The sequence below is a fragment of the Lepidothrix coronata genome, unplaced genomic scaffold (assembly GCF_001604755.1).
Source record: "Lepidothrix coronata isolate B3197 unplaced genomic scaffold, Lepidothrix_coronata-1.0 Scaffold91, whole genome shotgun sequence".
Classification (NCBI taxonomy): Eukaryota; Metazoa; Chordata; class Aves; order Passeriformes; family Pipridae; genus Lepidothrix; species Lepidothrix coronata.
Window position 1 is genome coordinate 247,345 of NW_016690271.1, and position 17,576 is coordinate 264,920.

The window sequence follows — 17,576 nt, forward strand, 5'->3', positions numbered from 1 at the left end:
GGAACCGGGAGCGGGGGATCGGGACCAGGGGATCAGCACCGGGCGACCGGGATCAGTGGATCTGGACAGGGGCCGAGGAGAAGAGCGGGACCGAGACCGGGACGGTGACGGGGACCAGGGGAGCAGTATCTGGACCAGGGGACCGGGACCAGGACCGGCGGAGTGAGAGCTGGACCTGGGGAGCAGGACCTGGACCGGGAGATCAGAGTCGGGGGGAGCAGGATCTGGATCAGCGCAGGCGGATCTACACCGGGAGATCGGGAGCGGGGGAGCAGGATCTGCACCGGCAGATCGGGATGGGGGCGGGAGCAGGAGCGGCGCGTCCCGCCCCGCGTAGGCGCTGTGTCCGCCGGGCCGCTGGGCGGCGCTGCAGTGGGAGGCCCGCCCGTGCCGGGGGCCGCTCCGTCCCGCCCGTCTCGGCGGCGCTGGCCCGCAGCTGACGTTGGACAACAAAGATGGCGGCGGGGAGCAGCAACTACTGGGAAGGCGAGTGGGGCCGGGGGCGGCGGGGCCGGGGCGGCCGCGCCCCGCGGGGCTCCCCTGGGGCACGGCCCGGGCACGGCGCGGCGGGACCGCCGCTGGGGTCCTTCTGCTCGCCTCCGGGGGGCCGGCGGGCGCGGGCGGTGCCGGCACGTCAGCCATGAGGCACTGGTGCCCGCGGAGCCCCGCGGCTGTGGGGCAGGGCTGAGGGTGCTCAGCCGTGACCCCTTTTGGGCGTGGGCGCTCCCCCAGCCATGAGGGTCCCTCCTTCCCCTGTGGGTTCCCCTCCCCGGGGCTCCCGGGCGGTCTGTGGGACCGGGATCCGCCGAGGCGCGGGGGCCCCGGGCGGGTCCGTGACTGTCCCCCCGCCCCGCGCAGATCTCAGGAAACAGGCGAGGCAGCTGGAGAACGAGCTGGACCTGAAGCTGGTCTCCTTCAGCAAGCTCTGCACCAGCTACAGCAGCGGCCGAGACGGAAGGCGCGACAGGTATAGGTACTAAGCCCGTTTCTTTATGTTTTAAACGCTGCTCCTGGTGCTGGGTTCGTTTGTATAGTTTGGTGAATGGTGGGACCACCTGTGGCTCATTTCAGCACTTGCTGCTGGTGTTGGCCTTGATGTGATTTCGGGGTGTGAGTCAGGAAGGGCTGTGGGTGACATATGTCCCTGGGGAGACCTGAGTTTAAAGTTCAGTCTGTGTGGGGTCAGAGGGAACTGGTGATAGAAGTTTTTAAGTCTCATTACATCGTCTTGTTTCCCAGTTTTTACTGTACTGAACCAGCAGGAGGTTTTCAGGACCTCATCATTAGGGGAATTTAGCCTTACACCTCCCAGGTGTGCTGTTTGTAATCCCAGTTTTAAGGGAACTGGAGCACTGAGCAGCTGTGGCTGGTGCAAGGCTGGCAGGGAACAAGCCTTCTCTTCACAGGGGTGGCTGTTTCTTCCTGGCTTTCTCCTAAGGTGAGTGATAATCACAGAACCACGGAATGGTTTGGGTTGGAAGGTACCTTAAAGGTTATCTCGTTCCAACCTCCTGCCATGGGCAGGGACAGTGTTAATGAGAATGATGAGAGCTGCACATATATTTTTATATGTGTGTATATATATGATGATATATACATATGAACCAGATAAGTAGGTACTTGTGCATGTACATGAGTAGTTTCTGTTTGCTTTAGGCAGACTCATGTTTGACTGATAAAACTCTTCCAGTCTTTCTATATTGGGGGCCAAAGGTGAGCTCTTCCCTGCAGTTCCACAGCAGGAATTATGAACTTCTCTGTCCGAGTGCAACCTTTAAAAAATGCCATTCTTTGCTTATTAACTGTATCAGTTATGACTGTGATTACTGTAGGGGTGTGTGTATTGATTTTTTTTTTTTAATTTGATGAATTAATCCATTTTGAACCTTTCCCTGAATTTTTGGTTCTGGAAGCCTGAGAGCACCAGATCCCTGAGTTTCGCTTTTGTTTCTGGCTCTGTGCTGTCACTTGATGTGTAATCTGATTGTATTCATTATTTTTGTTGTCCAATGCAAAACTTCTCTTACTAAGATTAAGGCAGATTACCAAAGCCATGAGTTGTCTCTGAGGGTTCTTAGTTGTCACACTTTTACAGGCAGGTCTTAGATGTGACTTTTCCTTGTGGTTTTAGTTTATCTTAAAAAGCAAATAGGGAAGGTGTGTGAAACTGTAATTGTAGCTCTGTAGAGCACTGATTGCTTAATAAGTCAGTGGGTTGTCCTAATACCTTGTTATTAAGGTGTGATTATGTTGCTGTAACAGTGCAGTGCTCCCTTTTGACAGTAAATAAATAAATCAAATTTAAAAGTTGGGGAGAGAAGGACATTTGTGCCAGACAAAGGTGTGTGGTGTCAGGCATGTTTTCCAAGGAGAGGTTGTATTTCCCCCAGGTGATTCTGTGTCATCCATTCAGATAAGAATTAAAGGAATGTGTGTGAAGAAAATGTAGTTTTCCTGAGCTTAATTCACCTCTAGGAAACCTGGGTAGTGGAGCTTTCCAACCCCTGTCCCCACTGTTTCCTTATTTCTTGCATTCGTGGAACGATGCGCTTTTCAGTAACTGCTCCTCCCCTTTTCCCTAGCTCTGACACAACTCCTCTCTTAAATGGATCAAGCCAGGACAGAATGTTTGAGACCATGGCCGTGGAGATTGAACAACTTCTGGGAAAGGTAACTGGAGTTACTGTGGCTTTACTGCGGCGTTCAGGAAATGTCACGGTCCGGGTTTGTGTGAGGGACGTTTGGAAATGCGAGTGTGGGTGTTGGACAAGGTGTGCCTGTCCAGCCAGCTCCTTCAGCTTGTGCAGTGTATCTTTCATACAAGAACGAGCCATTTCACGGTTTTTTGGGGTTGTTTTCCCTCCTGTAGCTCACTGGGATAAATGACAAAATGGCAGAGTACACCAACAGTGCGGGCGTGCCGTCCCTGAACGCGGCGCTGATGCACACGCTGCAGCGCCACAGAGACATCCTGCAGGTAACAGAACGGGCCTCCCCCCTGCCTCTGGGTTGGTTCTTAAAAATAATTTAATCCTTTAATTGTAGGAGTTTAAAATAATTATTATCGGTGCTGATATCACGGCACCATCACCAGTAAGGAGAAATTCCAACACAAACCAGTTCATCAGAGAGGCAAGGATATATGACACTGGGATAAAGAATTACAGTGGGTTTCCCTGCATGACCTTGTCTGTAGCTATCAGATTTAGCAACTACTGTAAGAGCAGTGAGTTTTAAAAATACTTTGCATTAGCTTCTGGCCATTTTTGCTGTTCATTTCATAAGCTGGTCTTGCACTTTTTATTGGAGAACATTTGGCAGTTGAAAAGGTGGTCGGATCTTCCCTGGGTATATTGTGTTGTTAAACCTCAGGATCCTAATTTTGGAATAACTGTTTTATTACAGGATTATACACACGAGTTCCACAAAACCAAAGCGAACTTCTTGGCAATAAGAGAAAGGGAGAATCTGTTGGGATCGGTACGGAAAGATATCGAGTAAGTTGTGTTGTTTGTTACAGCAGTGGAATGGGACTGTCCTCGGAGGGAGAAGGTGGAAACCCTTCTGGAGGAGAATGCTTGGCATAGCTCACTTGTCCTTGCTCTGAGTAAAGCAAAAGAAGTTACTTGAATTCACAATTTTTATTCAGGTTCTGACAGGATTCTGTTTTGTTGGGTTTTAGGTCCTATAAAAGCGGGTCTGGCGTGAACAACAGAAGAACAGAACTGTTCCTGAAGGAGCATGAACACCTTAGAAAGTAGGTGTTATTTCCTGTTTACTTATGTTGGAGGTGCCTGACTTTCCTGGGGGATGAAACATTCTGAATTTCAAGTGTATGTGAAAGCTGTGTCCATTGGGACAATAACATGTGCACAAGGAATGCCTTGCACTGTGTATTCTGTGACAGTGCTGCTGCTTTTGCAGCTGGAGAAACATTTGTGGGTCGTGCTGAGTGTGAAGTGTGGTAGGTAATAATCAAAGTATTTGTCAGTGATTTTGGCTTTAGGATCTTGTCAGTGACTTCTGTGTTGTCTTCAGTGGGCTTTGACAAATCACTTGTGACTCAGACCTCCTCCTCCCAAGGGAGTAGATGCCTTTACACACTGACTAGGATAAGGGTTAAGAAACAAAACTCCCATGATTTGGCTGGTTTTGGTCTTTGTTTATTTGTCAGTCAGACAGAGAAGAACCTTTTTGCCTTTTGTCTTTACTGAACGTGTAGAAAAGGTGACAGAAGAGGCTAATTCCAAAGTTACCTGTGCACTTAAATATTGCAAATTTGGTCTACTTTATTCACCCAGATAACAAGCAAAATAGAAAGCACTTTATTCCTGTTGCAGAGAGGGCACTAGGTTGTGAGCAGCTGCTTTGGGTGTCCCCAGTGCAGCAAAAGCAGCAGAGCACTGCAGGGTTTGTGTTCTTTGGAGAGTCCAGAGGTAGCTCTGATTTTCCTGCCTCTCCCCTTGCCTGTAGTGGTGCTAAACCTCAGTCTCACGCGAGAGGGCAGGCTTGCACTTAGAAAAAACCAAAATAAATAAAAAATTACCTGTGGCTTTCTCAAATGTGCTTTCCTATAAAAAACTTGTAGCCAGAACTGCACAAAAAGCTTTAACAGAAAATTTAAACAGTTTTTTCCCCATTGTGGCTTAACACCACTTCATTGTCAGTTTTGTTTAATATTTTTAAGACTTCGAAATGAATTGATTTAAACCTTGAATTTTGAGTTCTGTTAGGCTAAATTTATTACTAAACATGCTTGGTCATGAAATAGAAAGTTTCCAGGAAAAAAACACCAATCTTAATATTCCAGAGGTGAATCTTACCTGAAATGTTGTACTTCAAAGAATCAGTCTCAGTTAATCTGAGTAAACCTGATTCCATCCAGATGCTGTGTGTGGGATTTTTTGTTTTGCTTTGTTATTTTTGTTGGAGAGGTGGTAAATACTTTCAGACTTTTCAGACATTTGGCATTTTGTTAAAAAAGGCCACAAATTAAATATTTCTGGAATTGTAAAATACAACTTCTGAGAAACTGACTTTGCTCCGAGTGTGCAGTATTTTGGAAAGTTTGCAACAATTAAGAGAGGAAAACTTAAACCATTTTGTAAATGTTATCTGGCAGATGTCTTCAGAGTTTGAGCCTAACATTTGTTGAGGCATTGATTATTTTGATCTTTTAAACATGCTAAAGTCTCTAAAATTCTATGTTTTTACAATTAAAATGCATGAAAAATAGAGTGAAATAAGGCAGTTTAGAAACAGTTAAACCATCTTTTGGGTGATTATTTGAAAAGATCAAGACTTTTTAAAAAAAAAACCCTCTACCATGACATTGAGAAAAAGAAAACAAGAAATAAGTGTGAGATGGGGGTCTTTAGGAAACAGGGCCAAAACTAATCATGGAATACCACTGCACGGTGGAGATAACTGTAAGGACTGTGAAGAAATCCAGTGTAGAAGCAGAATACAACGTTGGCAAGAAATCAAAGCTTGCAGGATGTTCAAAACTTTTGAACTGAGAATCAGTAAGCTCAGAAAGAGATACTGGCAGAGGAAAATTATTAGAGAGGTTCGACATATTTGTCTTCAAAGAAAACAGTTAATGAGCTATTTGTGCCAAAAAGCTGTAAAAGCTAGGAAAAGGTCCCAAGAAATCACCAGGAGCTGGCAGATTACACCAAACATGCTCCTAGGATAAACTGACAGGCTCTGTGTGAGTCATGATGCTGAATATTTGCAGTGCAGTAAACCCTGGTGCCAGACTCATTGACAGAACTACATGGGGAATATATTTACGTCGTCACAAAGACACAACACTAAAAATCCAAACGTGTTTTCAGGGAAGTTAAACCAATGAAAAGAGCGTGAGAAGTGGACGTGGCAGCACAAACTTTACAAGTGTGTTATTACATGCTGCAGAGGAATGTAACAATGCCCCAGGAATGATATATTCCTGTCAGATATTGGAGTGTTCACCTAGTCTTGGCCCTGCTTAATTTATGCCGTTAAGTACCTTGACCTGTTACATATTTATCCCATTATCTGATGATGGAGGATGCTGAGCTGTTGCCCCAGTGCAGAGTCCTGGCCCTTTTCTTTATGCACAACCATGTGAGACAGGATAAATGGCCACTGGAATTTTCTCTTGGCTCTGTTTTCCCTGAGTGCTCTTAAAGAGCTGCTGGCAGCCCTGGGCGGGATTGTTCATGGGGGCATCTCACTGGGGAGGAAGAGGAGGAGAGCCAGGAAGCCTTTTTTCTGAGATGGACTTTGGAGAGAAGCTGGATCTCTGCTTTTTTTACCTGAATCTGCCTTTTTTTTTTATTTTTGTGTCACATTTTGAACATCATCTCTTCTGGAAGAGAACTGAAGGAGGATCTGTGTGTTAACGTTGTATATGTAGGTGAACCTTAAAAAAGGAAGGGAAGTTAAAAATCCGCGAGTAAAAAATGTTGATGAATAAAAGGACCCAACGTACATTAAGCACCAAGGGAATGACAACAGCTGAAGCTCTGTGCAAACCCTGGCTGTGCCTGCCTTTCCATTAAGCTGTGAGGATCCTGGATCCATCTGGAGTCCCTTTCCCAGGGTGGGGCTGGCTGCTGTGTCAGTGCTGCTGGCACGGTGTGTGGAGCACTTCCCACATTGGGGTCACGGTGCTGCCGGGGCACAAAGGGCTCTGTGCTGCTGCATCCCACTTCTGGGAGGGTTAGAGAGCACATATTGTGTTCTTCTCTCTTTGAAAGCTTCACTGCTGCCTCAGTTCATTTTGGAAATGATCTAATTGTGAGTTTTATTGGGAAAGGAGGTTTGTCCAGAAATTCTGTTGCCTGTGGACAGGTCACTCCGTTTCCTACTTAAGTTCTATACAGTTAATTCAAGGAGAGCTTTACCTGCCTCTGGAGAGACAAACAATAATGCCTACATTTTTTAATAAAAGCTTTAACCCCCTCCTTAATTAAAATAAGGCTGGGAGATCTTGTTGAATATTGATGCCCTCTTAATATTTTTACTTAATACCTCAGACTTTTTGCCATGTCAGATGCTTGAAGAAATACTTCTTGGGTCTGTGCCATTCCCTGAAGGTGTTTAATCTTTTCTGTTTGTGTGCTTTTGGCCAGGGATGCAAACAAGTCATCCTTTTTCATGCGATGCTGTTTTCCATCTAAAGGAAGCAATTTTGATGAATAGATGTAGCTTAGCATTTTAAAAACTGCTCTGAAAAGTGCTGCCTCAGAGGAAAGAATTCTGTCAACTTAGTGTCTGCCCTGAGAAATTCTGCAGTTATTGATGAGCTATAGTCTAAGTCAGCGAAGAGGGGACTAATGTGCTTGATTAAATTTGCAATTTTGTGTGTGTATGCAAGTGAAAACTTCCCTTGTGTTGGTGCTTGGGTTGTTCTGTGAGTGGTATCAGGTGATACTGCTGAATTTGTGTTAAAATCAGTGCAGGCTTCCAAAGTTTGGATAGAAACTACAGATTGTATTACCTGTGATGAATTCCTTGTAAAACTAGATGAATACAGGCCACTTAGTGGTCACCAGCATTTGCTGTGGTAGATTTATTGTCATTATAGGGCCACTCTGTGACTGTTGCTTTATTACTCAGCTCCAGCGCTCAGAAATTTGTCGTTTATCCCTTTCCAAAAGAAGTGGCTGGTGGGGAAGCAGGTGCAGGTATCATTAGCTGTGTTTTTAGTTGTTGTCAGGTGACTGCATGGTTCTGGTGGGTGTTGCTATGCAGCCTATGAATCTATCCAGTAAAAAAAAAAAAATTCATCTCAGATGGAAAACCGTGTGTGAATGATGCAGGTAGACGGGATGAACCTGTGTTCAGGCAGCCCTGTGTGTCTTAAAATGTTTAGCACTGGGACAGAGAAGGCCACAGGAGGTGGGTAGAGAAACTTTGAAGGAGGAGAAGAGCAAACAAATCAGAGGGACGTGTTCTGCATGTGAAAGGGGAAAGAGGAATAAGGGAAGTGAGCAAAGGAACTAACGGGAATCTGCAGCAGTTGCGTAATGGTGTATTAATAATACATACCTGGGATGATTAGGGGAAATTAGTGTTTGTGCAGCTCTTCACCTGTGTGGAGTACTCTGGAGTACTAAATATTTTTGTTACTTTGATTATGGCATTTCATTTTTCAATAGCAGGGCTATTTGAAATTTCCTGTTGTTGTTTGGGCAGAAATGGGCACATTCAGTAGAGAATAATCACCGGGAAACTGCTCCCAAGCTTCGTTGGTGATACAGGCCAGGTCCTAGTGGAGGGAGTGACTGACAGTTTTATCTCTAACTATTGCCTTTGCTTACCAATTTTCACTTCAGCACTGATTTGCACAGAGAAATCAGCTTAATGGGGTGCAGAGACACCTCACAGGGTTTTTGATTACAGGTGCGTTGACCTTTGGGGAAAAAGCTGCCGGTTTTCTACCTTAATTTAATTTCCTTTTCTTTTGTTATCCCTGCTCTCTGCTCTGCACGCCCTGATTTCCACTCACTGTGCTGTTGCTGCTCAGGTTCCTGTGGATTTGAGTGGAACCTTCAGGATTGGATTGAAACCAGAGAACTGCTGTTGCCTCCCTTCCATCCCTTCCCTCACCTCCACTTGGAGGGGAGGACACACAGATGCCTGGGCAGTAACTGCTCCAGCTGACACACAGTTCACCACTGCATCTCCTTCGTTTTCTCTTGGACAGAGAGACACTGTAGGAGAAACAGCTAATTCACCAATTCCTTTTTCATTCCCATGGTGGTTGGGGAAGCAGCAGGGAGGGAGGAGTGTGATGAGTCTCTTCCCTGTGGGTGCCTGCTCTGCAGCCTCAGAACTGCTGAGCTCCACTTTAGTCAGGCCCAGTAAGGGTTTTTTTAATTGCCAAACCTGCCTCTTAATTAAACTTATTTTTTGTTTGTGTCAGAGCAGAATGCGGTGTTTTTGTGGTTCCATTCTCTCAATTTTAATGCAGATTTAACTGAAACAGCACTTGGTAATGAATAATCTCGTTTGCTGTGTAGCAGTTATGAAAAAACCAAGCAGCTCTGCCCTGACAGGACAGACATGCTCCCCATGGCTGTGGTTTGGAGGGTTTGCCAAGAGGCACCAGATCTGGTGCAGTTTGGCTGCAGACCTGCTGTGCAGGGGGAGTGGAAGGTGCTGCAGCACTTTGTCCATTGAACTGGAAGACAGAGTGCAAGGAGGGATTGAGGAATCTAGGTTAAAACGTTTCTCTGCTGGCCATTAATTGCAAGAGCTCTGGCAATGGTCTGTCCCTGTTTTCCCAAAAGCCACTGACTTGTTTTCTTCATTTCTGGAATAGGGCAGTTTGAGAAATTACTGCATTAAAAGTGCCTGCCAGTGCCAGCCAGGATGGCTGTGGTAGTTCCCTTCCTGACTTACCACTGAATATCCACCACACAGACTTTTGGGGCAGGGCTCTGTGCTCTGTCTGAGCAGCAGCACAAATGAAATGGTTTTCAAAGAAGGGATTTGGGCACAGGAGGATTTTTAGTGTTGCAAAGGCTTACTTAGAGATGCACAATGACTTGCACTGTAATCCCGTTTCAAAATACAGATTCTATTCTCTCTCTCTGCTCTCTCTCCCATTGCTGCAGAGTTTTCTTGATTGCATCAGTGATTCCTTCCTTTAGCCTTATCTCTGTCTGGATTGAATGGGTTTTATCTCCAAGCCTCTGTCTCCTGAAGATCCATGGCAGAGGGACACAAGGCCACTCTGTAAGTGGCTGGATCAGCTTCCCCTCTAACAGCCCCAGACTAATATGACACTTGAGCAGATCAACTGCAGCACCAGACTGAGCATAACTTGCTGTATTCTTATTTTAGTAGTAAATACTGCTCAGAGAGGGAGACAGTTTATGTCTTCTGGAAAAGGAGAAACTTCACTGTTTATTACGTGTAATAATTACTGTGTGAGCAAGTTATTGAAGTAGTTTAATGAGAATTTGGGGAGGTTCAAAGCTTGCAGGCAATGAAGGAAGTTGCTCTTCTGGGTATTATTATTATTTATAAATAACTTAATAAAAGAACATGAAAATCAGCCAAGCACTTCAGGATTTAAGAGGTTTTTCGTTTAAAAATAGCCTGAGCTTCATTAGAGTAAAATCTACTGCTGCTTTTCATCTTCCTGGGCTGTATTTAGGACTTAAAAAACCAAACCTACCTAAGCAAAAGATTGAATTTGTTTCATAGCATTTATTTGCATGCTTTCCTTATAGTTGGGTTGGTTTAAAAAGTTCTGTAATCAGTAATTTCCCTGACACCAATGGCTATTGAGATATTTTTATAACTTCAGTATGTCTAAAACAAATGATTTTTTAAAGAGAGGTGAAGAGGGGAGGGGAACATCAAATGATAAAACTAACAAACTCATCACACACAGAGCACGAAACCTAATTTGGGGATTTCCTTTGTAACTTCCAGAACAAAATAAAATTATGCAGGTGACAAAGGATGCAGCCACACATTGAGCATTAAGAACTTCAAACTCATTGTTGCTTTTTATCTGTATGACATGTTTGTGCCTGAACTTCTGTGTTCCCCTGGGAAAGAGGCGACAGAAACTCCCTTAGGTCTTTATTACTGTCTGAAGAAACTAAAGAGCAAACCCTCAGAGTGAAAGATTACCTGAATACATCACGGGGAAAAAATGTGTTTGGCACTAAAACTGGGCTCTGCTTCTCCATTCTGGGCTTCACCTTCGAAACAGCACTTTGTTCTTAATTTGGGGAGAGGGAAGGATATAAACCCGTACTTCAAACTTCAGAGCTCTGTTTGCTTCTGAAGTTTGTTGCTCCTTTCAGAGATAAACAAGTCGGTGATGCATGTTTTATTTGTTTTTAGCTTTCCTTTCAACACGGTTTCTTAACTAGGACAGCTTCTCTCTCCCCCCCCAAAAGTCTGGTATTGAAATTAGGGCTTTGACAGGACTGAAATCATTCCTACATGGGTTGGTTCTGAAAAGTAGGTGCAGCTTTTGAACAGCATCAACAGTAGTGAAGTTTTATAGAGTTTCTTTTGTGCAATATGAGAATCACTTATTATTCTAATGCAGCATATCATTTTACTCTTTTTTGTTATTGTGGCTGTTCATTAGTCTTTAGGACCAGAACTGCTTGCTCATTATTTGCTATTGGATCCTCCAGTAGAAACAAGCTGTTGAACTCAATCTGATGTGTATGGATATGTTAAATAGTGATTATTTCCATTTTCTCAAATACAGAGTGTACATCTGGAAAGTTACCACATTGCTGCATAAATGTCATTCTTGAGTTTATTTAATTTCAGCCTCTACTAATGCATCAGAATTAGGTTCTCCTCATTCTTGGCTGAATGGTTGCTATGCAGATATCTTAGTGTTCTAGCAAATCCATGATGGTAAGCAGAACGAGATCCAAATTCCCCATAAAGCATCTCTGTTTTATCCTGATAGTACAGTTTTGTTTAGAACTTTTCAAGGACCTTGGTTTTGTTGTGAATTGAAAGATGCAGAGTGCCTTCCTCTCACTTGAGAGGCTTGTTTGTACTGAGTATTAGTTGCACTTCTGGAAGAATGCATCTTGTACAGTCTCAGATAAAAAGACAGGCCTAAGAACAGGGGGAAATTGGGTCAGAAGAAAAATGCTGAGATCTTTACCCGCTGAATTCCATCCTTAATTTGGCTTGTAGATGTTTGAAAAGCAGCGTGCACTTTAAAATTTTGAACCACAAGTGTTTGTTATGTTGCAGAGTCGACTATGCAGCTTTAAGAATCGTTTTCTGAAACTTAATAAACACATAGGTAGATAGTTGTAAATTAGGTACCTCAGCCAAGTCCTGGCTGAAAGCCACAGAGCTTTCTGCATCTACCAGCAAACCCTCAAAACCACAGCAGGTGAAAAGGCAGTTGGGAAGCTGAATACACGTCTGTCAGTGTGTATTTTAGGGCTTCATACCACATTAAAGTTGGGTTGTCGTCCTAGGGATAACTCTCACTTCATTTCTGTGTTAGCTTCACTGGAAATTAAAAAGATATTAATTATGAAGTTGTTTGTATGATGGGGCTTTTCTGGAAAGGAGTTCCCCCTGCTGTTCTCTTGGTTACTTGGGAGTGTGTGAATAGCAGACCAGTTTTTTAGCTTTGCCAAGCTTTAGTCAGAAAACACTGAGCTGGAAAAGTGATACAATCTATTTTGTTACGGCACAGATTACCAACAGCTTGTGTTTGTTGTAAGTTGAGCATCTCTCTTGTCTGTGTGTGCCCAACAAATCAGTAATGACAGGTTATGCTGCTCGAGCTCGTTTTTTGGTCAGGTCAGTGTTGCATATTGAAGGCTGTGTTGCTTGGTTTTGAGGGTTTTTCCCTTTAGTTAAAGGTTTCATTTAAATTATATGTTTTAAACCAGAGGAAATAATGAAAAACAGCACTTCCACTGCCTGCTGGTTGTGTGTGCAGATGTAACATTTGAGGAAATGCCGATAGAGTCCATTAGTAAGTTACTGGAATTGTTCTGACAGTTGTGGTTGCTGATAATGACTTACAGTAAGACCTGCCCTTCTCAGTTCATCTCACTTCATTCCTATGGGTAATATGGAGCAATTATAGGGGAGGGGCAATCTCTCCAGGAACTTTCCCAACCGTGAATCGAGAGCCTCATGGAGACCTCGTAATGTGGCTGGTGGTGCCATCCTGGCCCTGGGGTTGTGCAGCAACTTCATTTACACAACAGGAGCTGTTTTCAAGTTTTCAGCTGTGCTTTTGGGTAGATTGTGCACTTGCAGGTTATTGAGAAGGCTCTTAACTTCCTCCTAGATTTGCTTTAAAGGAAGTGGCATTGCTGCTGCTCCCCCTCCTGGGGCTCTCAGGCATCAGGCACTCTCCCCAGTCCTCTGTGCCAAAGAGCTTTCTTGGCTGTCTCCTCATCTAGAGAAACATTTCTTTCACTCTGTTGATAATTCCCACACAAGTCCATGGAGTTCAGTGGAGGTGCAGACTGTACCCTTTGGAAATCCGGGAGGAGCAGACTGGACACTTTAGAAATCCAGGAGAAACAACCTGTTTGTGTTCTCAGACCTGTGAAGGTGGATCTGTGTGTTCAGCGATCTCCCTGCAAAGGGAGGGGATCCCTTGGTATTTGTTTGCATCCCTTAAGCTGTTCTTTAAACTGAGTTAGAAAAACTAATCTTTTTATTGGTTTCACGTAGACATTTTTACAGATGTTAGACAGCTGCAAGGAAAGTACTTATGATAGTGTATCTTAATCCCAAATTGTTGAAATTTATAAGCTTTTGAGACACTGACTTAGGGATGTAGCTAGAAGTCCAATTTTTAGTGAATTCTGAGTCACAGGATTGCAGTTGGAGGGAGCAGGTTTCACCATGTTATTTTCCTGGAAATCCTTTGGCAGATCCTTCCCTTCTGTGTATTTTATTTCCTCATGCACAAGGTACATGTGAACCATCTGGAAAGAAACTTGTCACCAGATAACGTTGGTTTACTCTTGCCTGGAGCAGCGGATTATGTTCCAGTGCCTTTCATTCTAGATTTAACAAATTGCTTGCATTGATTAAAAGCAGTGTGGTATTGTGCTCCTTTCTTTCCCACTTTTGCACCTATTCCTCATTCTTATTGGAAGTGATTACTGAGTGTTGGACTCCCCAGTACAGTGATTTGCAGAAATAAGCTTACTTAGGTGTTTAGAGCTTGCAGGGGTGATGTTGTTAATAACATATTGTTCCTTTGGAGCAAATTTATACATTGACTTAATGCTCACGTTTGTGCTGTGTTTTCGGTTTGATTCCTTTCCAAATTAGAAAAGCAGCTCCTGTGGAATTCTCTCGTTCACATTAAATTAAATCAAGTTTGAGATGAGTCTTATAAAATCTGGAATATCTTATTTGTTATCCCAGGGGGAAAAAAGTGTTCTTCATTACCTTCTTCTAATTAAGTTTTTTAAGAGCTTAATGATCTGAATTTTTATACGATAAGGAACGCTGATGGCAAGCAGAAAAAATGAGTTGGAGATGGGTTTTTGTGTGTGTGTGTGTGTGTGCACAGGGTTTCTTTCATGATTATTCTTCTGTTATTGTGATTGTGATGATGGAAATAACTGCCTGTATGTGTCAGATTTGCTTCATCACAGCCTGTGTTATGTGTATTAGAGAATCAAGTACGTCTTGCAGGATTTGCATTCCTGGAAGCTCCACGTTGCCTGGTGATCCAGGACTGTGAAAATATGAAAGATTTATTGCAGGCAGTTTGAGAGAGCAGAGCCTGGTGATTGATCTTGCAGTTAGAGAAAGAACAAAGTAAAATTATTATTTCTGTAGTTACTCTTTATGAAAGGAGGAAAATAGTTATCAAGTGCTATATTAGTTTATTCTACAGGGTTTTCCCTATTCCTTTTAAATTATTCCATGTGATAATATTGCCCTTAATTTCATCTGAAGGGTTTAGAGCGCGTTGTGAAATGAGTTGTGTGCAGATGAGTCTTGCTGCTGTATCTTGTTCCTCTGACAAGTGCTTGTTTTGGGTATCCAGCTGGTAAGTCAGCAGCAAAATCTATGGATATGGGAGAAGCCAGTCCTCATCTAAGTATTCATCTCTATCAATGAATTTTATTTAACTTCTGTCTGTTTATTATATTTAACTGACGTAAATGTTTGCTTTAAAAAAAAACCCAAGAACATAAAAAACTTCCTTTAATTGTAAAAGCCTGATGTGATGGGCAGGATTCTTTTCCACCCTGGGGGCACATTTCACTTAATTTCTCCTTGGGATTCTTTTACCTATCTGCATATTTAAATGACAAACTGTGCAATCTTTCACAGGCAGCAGTTGCACAGAGGCCTGATTATTTCATGTGCGTGGCTGCTGCTGCTGCTGCTGCTCTTGGGTTTGTGCCATTCATTACAGGAGCTGATTGCCTCAGCATCTTCCAGAGTTTCTTTCCTGTAGTATTTTTAAATGGCTTTGTCAAAGTGCTGTCTGTCTGGACAGGCAAAAATGCAGAGCTTATTGAAACAGATGGCAAGTCAGATTAATAGTGCCCAGAACCATTGTTTGCTTGCTTGGATGTTCACGAGGAGGTGGCCACTGGATTTGATGTCTTTGCTTGGACAGCAGAAGAACAAAGTCAGTAGGTTTTAATTTTATTTTTTTTTCCTAAGAGCCTCTTTTTGTAGTGTTTTGAATGAGTAAGTTAAGTAAAATTACTTCTTTCAGTGGTATTTTTCTTTGTTCTGACAAACAGTTGGAATGAACATTTGTAATTGTGAGAACAGTTCCTATTTGTGTAAAACAGGTTTTTAATAGCCGGAGAGCTGCCAACTTCCCTCGGGTCCCTGGGCTCTGTTGTACTTCGTGTTCCTGATCTTCCTTAAATCTGACTTATTTTTATGGTTATGAGCTGTAAAATGATGAAACAGCTGCTTCTGTTTGGGTATCACTGTAAGTGAACTTTACAGTCTGTGTTTGCCAAGGAGACTTAAAGACTTTAAGGGATGCTGCACGTTGGAAAAGCCTCTGACATCTCCCTGAACTGATTCGCAGGAAGAACTAAACTTAACAGAACTCTGATGGTAAAAATCCACACATCAGAATCCCTAAAATGTTCCTGCTCACACTGACAACCTTTACCAAAATGTCAGTGAATGTCATTGCCGTTTTCAGCAGAGTTTATTCACCTGCTGGAGGCCTGCAAGGAGAGGTGTGTTTGGAGATCCTCTGAAGAGCTGGTGCTTCTCAAGGTGGGAAGAACACTGGGAGCTGTGTCTAGGAAATCTTTGTGCTTCCCAGCTATTTATTTAAGACTCTAAAAATTAATTTAGTCTGCCCTTACCTACACGTCAGTCATTGTGAAGAAAATTCATGTGCATCTCGTCCTTTCAGATAGTTGGGTGATGTCCAGTAAGTTGAGAAACATCAATCTTGTGGCTTCAGATGCCTGTTAAATGCCTTGTGTTGGCATTTGAATCTAATGTCTGGGTTTATACATTTTTATTAACTTCTGTCATCATTTTACAGGTAGTTATATTTCCAGGATTTAATTTTATATGTCTATAAAGGTACACACACACACATATAAAAACAATGCAGTATAATTTAATCTGAAGCTTTTAAATAACTCTTTATGTCTCTGATTAAGCAATAAAACTGCCCAACTGCAGCTTTCTGCAACATAAAAAGCAGTGAGTGTCTCTGCTGCAAACTGGCAATCCTAATTTTTGTGCTCTAAAAGCCTTGGAGAACATCCTAATTCGCTCGAGGTCTGTAAAACTGTTCAACTTCCCTGTCATCTTCAGTTCATCAGCATGAAAATTCTCTAATTTCATCAGTTAAATGATCAAAGAGCTGGTAATGGTTTTTCTAAGGCAGGTTTTTTTGATAGGGCTGTTCTAGCAATGTTTTGTTCCACAGAATTTTTTTAAGTGTAACTTATTTCCGGCAAAGCTTCAGATACTTTTTCATTGATAATAAATAAAAAAAAAAAAAATCAGAGCTTTTTTAAAATGATGAATTCTTGTGCTCTGCTCTTGCTTTTCAGGCTGTTTTCTGATGGTTTTGCAGTTTATTCTTATTATGCACTGCCCACTTAACACACTTGTCTGTTAGAGACTATCTATGAAAGGCACGTTCTCAGCTGAATTGTGTATCTTGGAGGCTCAGCGATTACAGAAATCTTTAATGCATTACTTTTGTGTTCTCCTTGCCTTTGGGATGTCAGGAGATGCTGTGGGACTGCTCACATCCTTCTGTGTACACAGCTATGGTGTTTTACTTCTCTGTGCCAGTGTAATAAACACCACACAGTGAGTAAAAGTGGCTTTATTTGATTAACCCAATGTGCTCGCAGCTGATGTGAAAATCTTCGGAGTGTGGCTCTGTTTGGGGAGCAGAAGGGTGTGTTCTGTTCTTTGCCGCCCCAGTTGAGTCCCTCTCAACTTAAAATTGGGCAAAATTATTTTTAGTGCTCTGTTCTGTCTCCGTGTTTCCAGCCACGGGTGGACTGAAATAGCAACCTTCGTGTTTCCACTCCTCCCCACAGACAAACAGGGACTCTGGTTGTGTCTCCCCACCCCCTGGGGTAGTTTTCCACCCCTTCCAGCTGGAGCTGAAGGGGGTTCCCCAGAATTCTTGGGGGTAGAAGAAAAGCTCCAAATCTCTGAGTCAGATGCAGGACTGTGCTGTGCCTGTTGGTACCTTCCCTTCTGAGGTGGAAAACACTTGGAACGAGGAGGGTGGGAGAGGAAGGCAGTCGTGCTCTTTTAGTATCTTTTAGTTTGAAAACAGTAAATTCTGCTTTAATACTGTAAGAACTATCCAGTACAACATTGAACTGCTTTATGTCAGGTTGGTTTCCTTCTCAAGCTGCAAACTCTCTCTTTTTTTTTTTTTTTTTCCCAGTTATTCTCCAAGAATTTGTATAAATCTGTGGGGTAAACAGAGCAATTGTGGGGAAGAATCATTGTTTACACACTATGGGAAACAGGGATGCAGCCACCTCTTCTGTGTCAGGGTTACGTTGGAGATATTGATTGGTCTGACAAGAGATGTGTCTCTGGCATTCCACAGCTGGCTGCAA

General features: G+C 43.1%; 1 protein-coding gene across 2 annotated transcripts in view; it reads left to right on the top strand.

Annotated features, from left to right (window-relative positions):
* The first annotated feature begins 401 nt into the window (after positions 1-401).
* The window catches only part of GOSR1 (golgi SNAP receptor complex member 1), a 28,062-nt gene continuing 10,887 nt past the window's right edge, over positions 402-17,576 (top strand). The window contains exons 1-6 of one of the 2 annotated variants that reach the window (XM_017821722.1): positions 402-486; positions 859-973; positions 2,583-2,670; positions 2,870-2,977; positions 3,406-3,497; positions 3,683-3,757. In XM_017821722.1, coding sequence (XP_017677211.1) covers positions 456-486; positions 859-973; positions 2,583-2,670; positions 2,870-2,977; positions 3,406-3,497; positions 3,683-3,757 — 509 coding nt within the window. In that variant the 5' untranslated portion in view covers positions 402-455. The remainder of the gene's footprint in view (positions 487-858; positions 974-2,582; positions 2,671-2,869; positions 2,978-3,405; positions 3,498-3,682; positions 3,758-17,576) is intronic. The other variant, XM_017821723.1, reaches the window with a different exon arrangement.